This window comes from Bos taurus, chromosome 24, assembly GCF_002263795.3.
Source record: "Bos taurus isolate L1 Dominette 01449 registration number 42190680 breed Hereford chromosome 24, ARS-UCD2.0, whole genome shotgun sequence".
Lineage (NCBI taxonomy): Eukaryota > Metazoa > Chordata > Mammalia > Artiodactyla > Bovidae > Bos > Bos taurus.
In genome coordinates, this window is record NC_037351.1 from 39,929,974 (window position 1) to 39,943,919 (window position 13,946).

At 43.0% G+C, this 13,946-nt stretch overlaps 1 protein-coding gene across 2 annotated transcripts in view; it reads left to right on the forward strand.

The window, feature by feature from the left end:
- Positions 1-7,605, forward strand: part of ARHGAP28 (Rho GTPase activating protein 28) — a 139,704-nt gene extending 132,099 nt beyond the window's left edge. For both annotated transcript variants that reach the window (XM_010818945.4, XM_010818947.4), the window contains exons 18-19: positions 1,334-1,398; positions 3,754-7,605. In XM_010818945.4, the coding sequence (XP_010817247.1) occupies positions 1,334-1,398; positions 3,754-3,848 (160 nt within the window). In that variant the 3' untranslated portion in view covers positions 3,849-7,605. The remainder of the gene's footprint in view (positions 1-1,333; positions 1,399-3,753) is intronic.
- Positions 7,606-13,946: the final 6,341 nt, after the last annotated feature.

The window sequence follows — 13,946 nt, forward strand, 5'->3', positions numbered from 1 at the left end:
TGATAGATTTCCAGGAATATTGTTATTCCAGGCTCCACTGGGCTTTAACATGACTGTAACAAGTACAGTTTATGTAGTGGAGTGAACGTCATAAAACCTACTATCAATGAACCTTAGGATCAGAGTGATGTTGACAAAATATTTTTGCATGTCCGCCTTGAAAGTGTGAAGATGTTAGTTGCTCAGTCGTGTCCGACTCTCTGTGACCCCATGGACTGTAGCCTGTCAGGCTCCTCTGTCCATGGAATTCTCCAGGTAAGAGTACTGGAATGGGTTGCCATTCCCTTCTCCAGGGGATCTTCCTGACCCAGGGATCAAACTCAGGTCTCCTACATTGCAGGCAGATTCTTTACTGGCTGAGCCATGTCTGCCTTAGTCACACTAAAGAACATTAAGTCATGGTAAATGATGGAGGATAAGGACAAGGGCGGGGTGTGGGGCTATTAGTGGGAACTAGGGGGACCATGTGGAGCAGGAAACACTGTAGCTTCACTGAATCCATGGGGCCCTTCTGTTGTGACATCGCACTCAGATATTGCAAGATTTTACTATCAGGGAAACCAGGAAAGAAGTACACAGGATGTGTGTATATTTTCTTATATCTACATACAGATCTACAACTATCTGAAATAAAATGTTTAACTAAACAAAGAGGGTGCATATCCTTCTCCTTCACAGTGGAGAGAGAGGATAGTCTGTAACCATGTCTGTAAGTAACCAGGCTGACAGTTCAAGGAACCGGAGCTCAGCAGTGGCCTTTCCAGACTCTTCTATCCTGGCAACCTAGTCCAGGGTGGAAAATAAAAATTGGCCAATAATTTGCTCCGACTTGCTTTCATTATCGGGCAGAGACATACAACAAAGTCAGCGTTAGTTTGCAAAGCACTGGGCAAGCTTAGAAGTGAGGCATGGGCGAAGGAGAGAGCTCCATTCGATTTTTGACAACGGCAGAAGTGAGGCTGGATTGCTTTTGAACCGAGAGTGATGTGGCCCGTGACACGGCAGTGTGAAGCCCAGCTGCTCCTTGGCCAGCCTCGATGCGTCTGCAACCGTGTCCCCTCTCGAGTGGAGCTGACAGTGTGACAGTCGTGGACGAGAGGCCGGGGTGGCTGTGGAGCCCGGCTGCATCCGTCTTCCTCTCTGCCTCAGAGGCTTCGCTGTGTCAAACAGACCAAAAAAAGCTTTTATCCTCCCTTCAGTCGTCATCATGATTTGTGGGGTGTATTCCACTCAAAGCAGAATGAATTGTTTGCTGCTATGGTTACTTAATCCACAGGTTTACCTCAGAATCTCTGAAGAGGGTTAAAATTATATCGCTTTCTTCTTTTCTCAGTCATGGTTCATCGGAATGCATTAAGATCCAGAACCAAAGGTTATATGAAATTGGAGGTAATATAGGTAAGCATTTGTCAATAATTTTTACTCCTACAGGCTCTCATTACTCTGTTGTTGTTCAGTCACTAAGTCAGGTCCCACTCTTTGTGACCCCATAGACTGCAGCATGCCAGGCTTTCCTGTCCTTCATCATCTCCTGGAGCAGAGAAACTGAGTAATCTGCTGATTACTCTGAGTAATGCTCTAAAGGAAACAGGATGCTATTATTGGGTTAATAAGAGATGGTAGGATGGCATCACTGACTCAATGGACATGAGTTTGAGCAAATTCTGGGAGATAGTGAAGGACAGGGAAGCCTGGCATGCTGCAGTCCACGGGGTTGCAAAGTATCAGAGGCGACTGAGCCACTGAACAATTGTGTTAATAAAAACATATTTTACAAGTTTCTTAGATATAAAATCAAAATCAAAGTGTGTGTTTTTTTTTTTTAATCTCACATAAGAATAGTGTAACTTTCCTAAAAAGTGTTCCTGAAATATTCTCAAAATTTGCATGTAAATACTGTAGTTGATGTGGAGTAGATTTCTGAGTCTTTTAAGGATGACTCTGAAAGTTAGAGCGTCTCTGGAGAGTCATGCAAATGAAAGGAGAAACTGTGGCACTTTCAGAGTCTTGACACCCTTTTGGTTGAACATCACTGTTCAGCTCTCAGTCCAGGTTCATCCTCTTCCCCAAGAGGGGACAGGAAGGAATAAAAAGAAAATTCCATCCCCGCGCGTGTGCCCTTAGCTCCCTCTTGCCCCTCACGGTTGGGATGAAATCCTCGTGCTCCTGTTTGCGGCCGGCGCGTCCCTGCTGCTGATGAGGACTGTGGTCATCGTCCCCTTTGTCGTCAGCTCTCCCCTCCCAACCCCACCATTTCTCTCTGCATAAACATTTCTGGAACTCCGCTCATCTCCACACAACTCTCTCGACCCCTTCCAGTTGACTCCCATTTCTCTGCTCCACTTGTGACGACAGCTCCTTGAGCTGGTCATCTGCTCCAGTCTCTCCCCCTTCTCTCCTGAAGCCACTCCAGTCAGGCTTTACACCTCAACACTTCACCAGAATTGCTCTTTCGTCCAGGTCAGCAGAGGACTCTCAGGTGTGAGATCCAGGGCTTCCTTCTGTCTTCATAAGCACCCGAGTTGATCCTTCCCTCCTTTGAAAACAGTGCCCTCTTCCCCTGGTGTCCAGGGCCCCGGGCGCCTGGCTCCCCCGCCCCCCATCCCCACTTCCCAGGCCGCTCCTTCTGAGCGTCTTCTGCCTGTTACTCCTCATCCTCTCACCCTCTGAGCGCGGGGGACGGTTCTCTCTGCACTTGTCTCCATGGTGAGCTCGTCCGTCTCCCTGCTCTGGAGGCATCTGGGTGCCGCCTTCTCTCAGGTTTACATCCAGACCCACCTCGACACCCACCTTCACATCCGGTCACCAGCCATCTTGTCCTGGGCCTTTGCCTCTGCTCCGACTCGGGCCCAGAGCGCCCTCCCTCGGATGACCCTCTCCTCACTCCCTCACCTGGCAGGTTTGCCGGTGTCTCAGCTTCTCAGTGAGAGCTTCCTGGACGGGATCCTCTTTCTGCCTTCCCGGCTTTCTCGTTCTCTCACGTTCTAATCATCATCGGGCTTACTTCCCATCATACTTTCTTATTTACTAGTTGCCTTTTACCACTTTTAGAACATAAGCAAGAGGGCAGATATTTTTACCTGTCTGGTGCATTGCTGTGGCCTCAGCCCTTAGAATAATGCTCGACACCATAATGGCTCGAGAAATACTTGAGAACTGAATGAATGAGTCAAGCAAGCAATGAAATCTTGGTATTTTGTTTGAGACTTGAGTGCACATTTCAAACACACTGTACATAAGAATTTTCAAAGGCATTTGCCCCTTTCTGTTGTTATTCCAGATCTTCTTCCCACAGGAGAAATGAAATGACCACTCCTAAAATGAAACTTCATGCTCATCTTTAGTCCTGGTCAAGTTACTATCTGTAAAAAAAAAAAAATTAGAGGACATGTATTATCACATAGATGATCATCAGTGATCATCATCATATAAATGAGCTGATGCCTGAAACAGGTTCTTGCCATGTTTTTCTAATTGGTGTGGTGATCTGGGGAGCAGTTTTCCTGGGGTTAGTCTGTTTTTTCCCACAGTGTCACATGGGGTTTGTTTGGAGTACTTCACAGTCAGAAAGAAAGAAAGGAAAGAGGGAAGGAAGGTAGGTTGGCTGTGCTGGAAACTTTAAACTGAATCTGCTTTTAGCTGAGAGAATGATATTGGCCTTATTTGAGACTTGCAACACCCATACACAAAAATATGCCCATGCATATAAGTATGGCCTTTTTGAAAACATTCTCCGATTTTCATTTCTTTTAGGACAGCACTGCTTGGATCCGGATGCTTATATACTGGATGTTTATCATGTGAATCCCCAGGCAGAATGGGTGATTAAACCCCAACAGAGTGTTTGAAATCACCCCCCAAGATGGCAGCTATCATATATTACACGCCAAGGAGTCCTACATTCAGTAGGGAAAAAGCAAGCTTCCGACATGTCTGTCCCTAGACCCTCTCAGTGTTTCTCAGCCCAACTGGTGTCTCCCGGAATTGTCAGCATGAATCGTGGATGAGGAGCTGGTTGACCATCTGAGCTGAAGCCGTCTCATGGTGGTTCCTTGGTAAGAGTGAAGGAAAGAGGGTGTGATCCTTCCAGAAGAAAGGCCAGCATAGAATATGGAGCTCTCATCATTTCTGATACTTTGACTCACAACAGAAATGAGCTTGGTCTTTATACCTGGGGATAAGAGGCACTTCTCGACGTAGCAAATGCTGCCAAACACAGGAGGTAGAAGAGACTTTTTTATACCTATGTTTTATATATATATATATAGAGACCTTTTTGAATAAGAATGCAAGAAAAAAACACAAAAATTTCTTCTCTGAACAGTAATTTAGATCTCCTTTCCAAAGAGAATCTGTTTCCAAAGTCACACATACAATATTTATGCTCTGACTTGCTCCTGAATTGGAGGAGGAGGAACTTCTGTGTACAGCCCACTGTACTGTTCTGAATGCTGTACCGTGTTGTGACTGCCTGCTTTCTGGTGCAAGTGAACATTTCCCCATCATGGACTATTGAGAACGGATACTTTTAAAGCTTACTCTGTTACGAACACATAGTTAAGGTCAGGTTTACAAAGGATTTTCTTGTGCTTCCATAACCTTCGGTGTAGTCAGCAGTCCTGGAGCTTCTGTTTCTCATCATGATGATGGTGCTCAGTGAATAGCTCTCCATGTGCCAGGCCCAGATTGTCTTTCCTCCCCAAACAGATCGTTTTTTAAGTTTCATGACTGTAGATAATCACTTCTGCAGCCCCAGTGTTCAAATGCAGAACTGCCTTTATCCAACTGCTCTTTATCCAAGAGTGCCGAAAAACACCATTCTATCCAGACTTCCTATGCTATAAAAACAGATTTTGTTTGTGTTCATCCATCATAGACTTGGCCAGGCTCCATGGATTAGCATCAGGCTTTAGAATCAGATGCATGTTGGGTGACCTGAAAGCTGACTTGCTCCCAGAAGCCCACAGGGCCATTTTTCCAGGCCTGCAGTTGGTGAGAAAGCACAGTTCTCCACGATTCTGAGAGCAGATCTGACATGTGCTGAGAGGTCAGGGAGCCCTGCCTTTCCTCTGGGGACTGCAGCATGTAGAAACAGGGATAGAGGTCTCACTTATCCCACATGTGTGCTTTGGATTAGATCTACAGCTTGAGATTTTGACAAGCTTATGTGAGTTTTAATGAAATTTAACATCCAAATGACTCTCCTTTGCAGTTCAAACAACAGACAAAGTTGCTTACAAATGCAGAAAACACTTTATCTACTTGCATTGGTAGGTGGGTTCTTTACCACTAGTGCCACCTGGGAAGCCCTTTATCTACTTACCAAGTCTCAGAACATAATGTGATGATAATTTAAGCCTGTATTCTAGAAGAAATCTTTTCCATGCTCATTATGCCTTGATATCTATAAAACCTTGATTTATATGCAACGTTCCTGCCCATTGGAGCTGTGTTACATTTTTGTGGAAAGCTAATATCCATTCATTTTGTTTATTTGAGAGTTTTTATTTCCTTTGCTTGAAAACCCAGTGGAAGAAAAACATGCATTCTGTTGGTTTATATTTATTCCTATATTTCATCAGTTTTCAATGTATGGCTAATTGACAGCGTGTGAGTTTGCATAATGAACTTTGAGGGTCTGAGAAAATGCAGTTATCATTCTTGCAGTTCAAACAACAGGAGTAAGCATTTTACTCCGTGTATTAGTTGCTAAGTTCCAAGACATAAGATGGCTGTAACTGATGCCCACATACAAGGAAGTTCTTCAAATTAGGTGCCTTACACTTCTGTGTATATATTAAAACAATGACTGATTTCTCTAACTGAATTTCCTCTCATTTAGAGTAAATTCTGTTGTGCTTAGAAAGTTCACCAACCTAGCCAATTTTTTATTTTTAATTTTGGAATTTTTATTTCTTTTGACTGAAAACACATTAGCACTGATGGAAGACTTCTAAAAGTTTTAAGATTTACCCCATTAAGTCATTAGTTTTAAATAAATGGCTAAAAAATGACAGTTAAAAAAATTAAGTTTCTGAATTTCTTATCCACATTTGATGTGGATAAGATGTGACGTCGTTTAGATGTCAAAGGCTCAGCCCAGTCAATAATCTTAAATTAATCACTGCCTTCAAGGATGTGTGACAACTTTAAAATAACTATATAATATGGAAGCCCATGTCAATACCAATATATTGGATGTAACTTGAATTCTTAGTCATACAATTAACTAATCAGAGAAGAATTTCCAGTAGACACAAACTAATTTTTGTGAGGTTAAAAAAGTTCTTTTTACTGATTTTATTACTTTTTTTAAAACTTGAGTTTATTCTTAGTGAATAAACAAACCCATACAACTAAAACTCAAAAATGGCAGTCACCTAAGTGTTGAAAAAACTATACTTGCCTTATGAAGAGTTGTTTTGGCAATAGTTACAGTCATCTGTAAAAATGAATAGTGTAAAGGCAAACATATGAATAGTGTATCTGCAAACAAAAGACAAGTCAGACCCTGGGCTTCTAAATTCTGTTCTTGGTAGCTTCCCCCTCACCTTGTCCCATGCGCTCTTCGTGTGCAGTTAGGAAAATGACATCTAGGAGAGCGTTAGAGAAAGTTAACGTTTTAGGAAGACTTATTCAGAAAAAAAACACTAGAACGCGCTCCTTCTTGCCTCCAGTCTACAAAAGAAGATCCCTTTGCTAAACAGCTCCCTTGAGGATATGATTCTACAGGTCACTGAACAATGAGTTCAGTGAGTTCAAGGGGAGATCTTTGAACAAACTGGAATATTAATCTCTTTACAATGTATATACAGTATAAACTACCTCACTTGTCTTTCCTTGGGGGGGGGAATGACGGACGTTAACAATTTTTGTTACAAATGGTCCCTGATCTTATTATTTAAGTCACTTCAGTTAGCTTTCAATGTACATTTAATAATATGCATTTAATGATGTAAAATATTTTTAGCAAAAGCTTTAAAACCAAAAATACTCTGTAACTGTGATGTGTGTTGTAGAGGCCGAGAGAATCTGTCCTTTAGTCATCGTCTTGTGTGTTTAACCCTGTGGAGTCACAGGTTTTCAAATGTAGGAATTCACTTCATCAAATTTCACGCATTTTCAGCTGTTTTCCCCACATTGCACTTGACTGAAAGTCACGTGAGATTAAAGTGCCCCTTCTTTCTATGAAACATATTTCAACTGTTTTTCATAAATGTATTACACATCTGAAAGGAATATATATTCTGGGACTCTAGTTTTCTATTTTCTGTCTGGCACTTTCAGCTGTTTTTTTTTTTTTTTCATAAACATGTCACTTAATAAAAAATAATATGACATGGATTAAAATGTTCAAACATTTTTCAACAGTTGTACACACACACACCACCTTAATTTAAAAATGACATCTTTTCTTTCAGGTATTTTCCAGCTGTTCTTGGAAATGATGTGATTTGATTGAAAAGTCATGTTGTCCCTAGGATGCCAATTTTTATGTTGTCTCCCATCTCAAGAGTTAATGTTCTTTCATCCCATCAGTTTCATTGCCAAGTATAATATGTATGTTGCATTTTATTCATAAAAATAAAGAGGAAAAAACCAAAAGCATCATCATGAGATGTCTTATGTTCAACTAGTCCGAAGACACCATGGTGCGCTGGTGAAAGAAAAGGAGCCTTACAGTCAGAAGGTTTGTGTTTTGAGCCCAGTCTTTGCCATCTATCATAAATGGTGATGTTATAGGCACTGGGGTAATGGTGGATGTTTGTGCAAAGCTATTTACTAAACTTGTTTGAGTTAGTGCCTTTTAATATGTGCTTTTGAAAATATATATATAGTTTCAATAGATACAGAAAAGAATATTTGACTCATTCATGATTTTTTTTACACTCAACATTTTACCATATACCAAAGGCAAGAACAATAGCTAATAAAAAGGCATAAAGATTAGAAGAGATAAAATAGTCTCCATCTGCAAATAATATGATCATTTATATACAAAAGCCTAAGGTACCTTCAGCTAATAGAACTAATAAGATGATTTAGCAAGGTCATGGTGTACAAGATTATTATATAAAAATCAGGTTGGGAAAAATATAATTGTAAAGCATATATTTAACAAAGGACTAATATTCAGGCTATATCAAGAACTCATTAAAAAAAAAAAGACAGGCAACCTAATTTCTTTAAATGGGGGAAGACTTGAATAGATCCTTCACGAAAGAAAATATACAAATCGCCAGTAACCACGTGTTTAAAATGCTCAGCATCGTGTGCCACTAGGGGGATGCAAATTAAATCCACATTTCCTGCTCCATGGTTGATGAAGCTGTCATCCCAGGCCCCCGGTTAGTTGCTCCGAGGACTCTCCCTTCCCATGGCTCTAGACTGGGGAGTGTGTGCTTTCTCTGCTGGCCGTCCTGGAAGGTTCTCACCCTGCCTGAGCCCAGCTGCCATCTCTTCCACTACATCAATTTGGAATCTGGCTGGCTGTAACAAGTGACGAAGTACATTAGCTGAGTTCCAAAGATCTCTGCCAAATGGGCTTTGACAGCAGAGCACACGAGCAGATGGAAAAGAATCTGGAGCTCCTGGGGTGCTGGGGGCCCCCCAGATCTGCTTGTCTCATCTTCCCAGCAAGAAATGACACCTTTCCTGACAGGCCAGACAGATCTTGGGGGAAGGGAGACCATCGCCAAAGGTTCATCTGAGTTTTATCAACTAATAATCACATGTGGACTCTACACATTGTCATCTTATTCATGAACTTTAATGCCGTAACAGTTCATTCTCAGCAGTTGCTCTGCATTTGTACAACGTGTTTATTACGGCACAGCAGTGGGCTTTGCTGTGGTTCTTGGCTCCATGTCCTCAGATGACAAACTGGGAACAGGCTTTTCTCCCACGTAACCCTCAGCACATCACAGTACCATGGGACAGCAAACACTCAGCTGTACAAGGAAATAATTGACAATCTGGATCCACAAGATTTTAAGCAAATATATCATTATTTTGGCCACCTGATGCGAAGAGCCGACTCATTAGAAAAGACCCTGATGCGGGGAAAGATTGAGGGCAGGAGAAGGGGGAGACAGAATGAGATGGTTGGAATGCATCATCGACTCAGTGAACATGAGTTTGAGCAAACTCTAGGAGACAATGAACAAAAGGGAGGCCTGGCGTGCTGCAGTCCATGGGGTCGCAAAGAGTTGGACACAACTGAGCGACTAAATGACAACAATCATTAACAAAAAGGCAAGCCACATATTGAGAGAAAATTGTGTGTGTGTCAAATGCACATGTTACACCCAGGCTATGTAAAGAACTCTACATCCTCTGCCAAAGCTCAAGAGTAAAAAAAGAAAAAAAGGGGGGAGGCGGGTACTTCCCTGGTGGTTAGGAATCCACATTGCAAGGGACGCAGGTTCGAATCCTGGTTGGGGAACTAAGATCCCACATGCTGCAGAGCAGCTAAGCTAGAGCGCCACAACTAAAGAGTGTGTGCACTGCAACGAAAGACCCTGCATGACACAATGAAGACCCCATGTGCTGCAACGAAGACCTGACGCAGCAAATACCTAAAAATTAAAAATAAAGACAACTCATGTTTTTAAATGGCCAAAAGACTTGAACTAACATTCTGCCAAAGTATAGAAATGGTTGCTATACACGGCAAGGTACTCAACACTATCAGCCCTTACTACTACTACTAAGTCGCTTCAGTCGTGTCCGACTCTGTGTGACCCCATAGACGGCAGCCCACCAGGCTCCCCCGTCCCTGGGATTCTCCAGGCAAGAACACGAGTGGGTTGCCATTTCCTTCTCCAGTGCATGAAAGTGAAAAGTGAAAGTGAAGTTGCTCAGCCGTGTCTGACTCTTAGCGACCCCATGGACTGCAGCCTACCAGGCTCCTCCGTCCATGGGATTTTCCAAGCAAGAGTACTGGAATGGGGTGCCATGGCCTTCTCCGATCAGCCCTTAGGAAAATGATAATTAAACTACAATGTAATAGCACTATGTAAACACAAGAATATCCCCGTTAATAACTGGCATTCTCATTGCTGGTGGGCGTGTGAAATGGGAGAACCACTTTGCAAAACTGGTAGAATAGTACAATTTTAATCACACACCTACCTTATGTGGCCACAGACATCAGAGTGGTGGCCTTTGTGGTGGGATGGGCTGGAGACGGGCATGAGGTAGCTTTCTGGATTCTCCACGAGAAGGCCCAGCCCAGTTTGCAGCCTTTCTCGGTACTCCACACTGGGGGCCCTTTGTGTCCATTGGACAGCTGTCTCCACGCCCCACCCACCCCATCCCCAGCCTTCCCATTACCACAGTGAAAGCACTTTGCAAGCTGGGCAGTCATTCCTCAAGTGCTGCCATGGCAGATCCTGCAAAGATCTTAAAGCCTTCCCATCCCTTTCTACCCCCACTGAACCCCAACGTAGCCCTTGCTTTTATGGTGTTTTAACTGGAGAAGGAAATGGCAACCCACTCCAGTATTCCTGCCTGGGAAATCCCACGGACAGAGGAGCCTGGTGGGCTACGGTCCATGGGGTCACAAAGACTTGGACACGACTGAGCACACGCACAGCAGACAAGGCACACGTGTGCTTCTTGATGCAAACAATAGAGCATTGTCTTCATTTTCATCTTCACAAACTTCACACTTAATTGAGTTCACACTTAAGTGATAAATATTTGTTGATAAATGGATGTTCGACGTTTCACCACGTGTCACATCCTCAATACCATGAGTCGTGCTAAAGACAGCTGCCCAGACTGAGGGAATAGAAAACGAATGCCTTACCCTAGAAACCCGAATTGTTAGGCCCTAACCTCCAGATCAAAGAAGCAGCCTTTGTATTCCGGAGCTTTGACACAAAGTTATACCAGGTCCTTTAGTGGTATTTCTTGAGACACATTCACAAGACTGACAAGCAATAAAAGGATCTAAGAAAACTGGAATTGAACACAACCTCCCTCCTCCTCTGCTCCTTTCATTTTGAAATCTGGGTGATTGCCACCCACCAGCATCCTTTCTTCCTCCAGGACACATTTCCCCTCCAGGAGCTTATGAGAAAACAGCCAAGCTGCTCGGCCAATGTCAGGATAAAATGAGAGTATCAGCCAAATTGAATACTGCAAGGAAATTGGAAGGAAAACTGGAAAATGAACAAAGATTCGGTGAAAAATATATAACACACAGGAGAATCAGAAAAAGGGAGTCTGGGGTGCAATTGTAATTGGTCATATTTTTTCCCTAATTGAGGAGATCAACTAACCAGCATTTTATTGAAGATTTTCACATCTAGGTCCGAAAGAAAAATTGGCCGGTAATTGTCTTCTAATTTCCTTACCTTGTTTTGGAGCCGGGTTATAGCCGACTTGTCCAATGGGTAGAGTCGCTTTCCTGTTTCCTGTTTTTGTCTTCAACTTTGTAACAGTGTGTGAGGTGTTTCAGGGAGGGGTGGGCGGGAGGGGCTGCAAAGGGGCAGGAGGAAACCTTGGGGGTAGTGGGTGTGCTCTTTTTCCTGAATGAGGTGATGATTGGGAGGATGGATACACACAATCAAAGTCATCAGGCTGCGCACTTTAAATATTAATATGTGCTGTCAAGTTTATCACATGTCAGTGACACCTCAGTGAACCTGTACAAAAAAAAATCAGCGACACACACTCAGGCCTGGGCTCTGAGCTCGGGTTCCCACACGTGTGCCCCAGATTCCCCGGGACTGGACGCTGGGAGACAGCTAGGCCTCACCCCCACTGCCCATGCCTGGAAAGTGGTACCCAGCAGGAAACTTGGGGATGACATTTAAATTGTGAGGCTGCCCAGAAGGACAGTCAAGAATATCTCCTGTGCAAAAATGATGATTTTCACTGGAAAAATTCCCAGAAAGAGACTGGGTCTTCACGTGAAACTTCCCAGGAGGCCAGAGCCCCCACGGTTCCCCAGTCAATGACCCCAAGGTTGGTGTGAAGGGGCGTACACCACCTCGTCTCTTGAGTGGGCCGTGGCTGGGATTCCAGGGGCCGCGTCACGGCCAACATGGGACAGTAGCAGTAACAGAAATGGTTCACAGAGGCTTCTGGAGTCCTTGGACCCACAGCCTGTTGGGACATGATAGGGAAAAAGAAGTTTTACTTAAGCCTTCCCTGGGGTCCCAGATGAATGGAACCACTGGGCCAGGGTTGCTTTCTGGAACACTAACGATCTGAAGTAACAATCCCCAGTTTCTATAAGAATTATCAAAGCAGCTTCAGTAATATAAAGTGGGGATGAAATGCCAGAGAGAGAGAACCCTCGTCTGATCTGCCTGCAGCGATGGAGGCATCAAAGGAGAGGAAATTTCTGTTACATTTGATGCCTAGAGAGGGCTTCTGATTATTGCTACAATTCTTGAGAAATCACCCGGTTGGGTAAGGTCGCTGGACAGGTCTTGCAACCTTCAGGAAATAACAGCAAAATCACAGTCTCCTTGCAAAGTGACTCAGGGTTCAACGTGGTCTCTGCAGATAATGGCCTCCAACTGCCAGGATGGCTTGCTGGAGAACTTGAGCCATCCTGACAAACTTCAGGCCCCAAGAAGGCCCAGACAAAAATCAGCATTCATACTTTTAAAAAGGTCTAAAAGTAGGTTGTGGTGGGGGGGGAGGGGGGCGGGGGGGCAGGCAAGGGAGGTTTCCCCATTTTGTGTTCTCCTACATGTCACCTTGGGTACAGCTGCTAGACACAGTCCTGGCCTCCCTCTTGGGAGATGGCCCAGCATGCCAGGGGCATCTGCAGTCACATCTTAATGCAAAAAAAAATTTTTTTCTTCCAGTCTCTCTCTGTTCTCCATATGGAGCTCCTATTACTCTATGTTAGATCTTTAGAAGTTATCTACCTGACACTGGTGTTTTGTTTTTGTTTTTATTTTTCAGTCTTTCATCTCTCTGTTTAATTTGTTGAATAATTTTCATTATTCTATTTTCAAGTTTACTCTTTCCTTTATCATCTACGCTCTGATCTTGAGTCCATCCAGTGATTTTTTTTTTCACTTCCGATATTGTATTTTTCAGTTCAGTAATTTTCAGTTGGTTCCCTTTTCTATTTTCCATTTATCTGCTGAGAATTTTTTTTGTCATTACATTCATTTCCAATGTGCTTACTCTGACCTTATGTAGCATAGATATAATCACTGCTTTGAGATCTTTGTCTTGTAATTCCATTTTGAGGTTGGCATCTTTTCCCCTTGAGAATTGGTCCTATTTTCCTGGTTGGATGTGTGTAGAAAGATTTTGAATCGTATCCTGGATATTGTGAATGTTATGTGCTATATAAATTCTGGGTCCTATTATAAGTCACTGAGGAATTGTTGATGTTTTGGATTTTGGTAAGAAATTGACTAGATTGTGTTCAGACTAAAAGTTCTCTCCCATTTTCTGTTGGTTATATCAATTAAAACACACACATGGATGCATACCTTTCAGTTGACTTTGGGAACTGCTATAATACTCAGCAATAATTCATTGATTTGCCTTGTCACGTTATCAGTTCAAGATTCCTCTCCTTTCTCCCCACTCCCAACATTACTTAATTCTAATATAACAGTGAAAGGAGGAAAAAAGTATTATCTCTTAGGTTAGCCTGTTAAGAAGTGCTTTCTTCAGTTCACTTCTGATCTCACCTAGAAGGCTGAAAGACTTTCACAGTTATCCAAGTTTGAACATTTCTTCCCAGCCAGACTCAGTGAGCATAACATGCCAGATGATTTTCTACTTTTTGCCCTACTCACTCATATTTCTTCTTAAACTCCATGATCAATTTAATCAAACTTCAAGAATACACAATTACATTTAAATCACACACAGCTCCTCTGTCCATGGGATTCTCCAGGCAAGAATACCGGAGTGGGTTGCCATTTCCTTCTCCAGGGGAATTTTCCCAACCCAGGGAT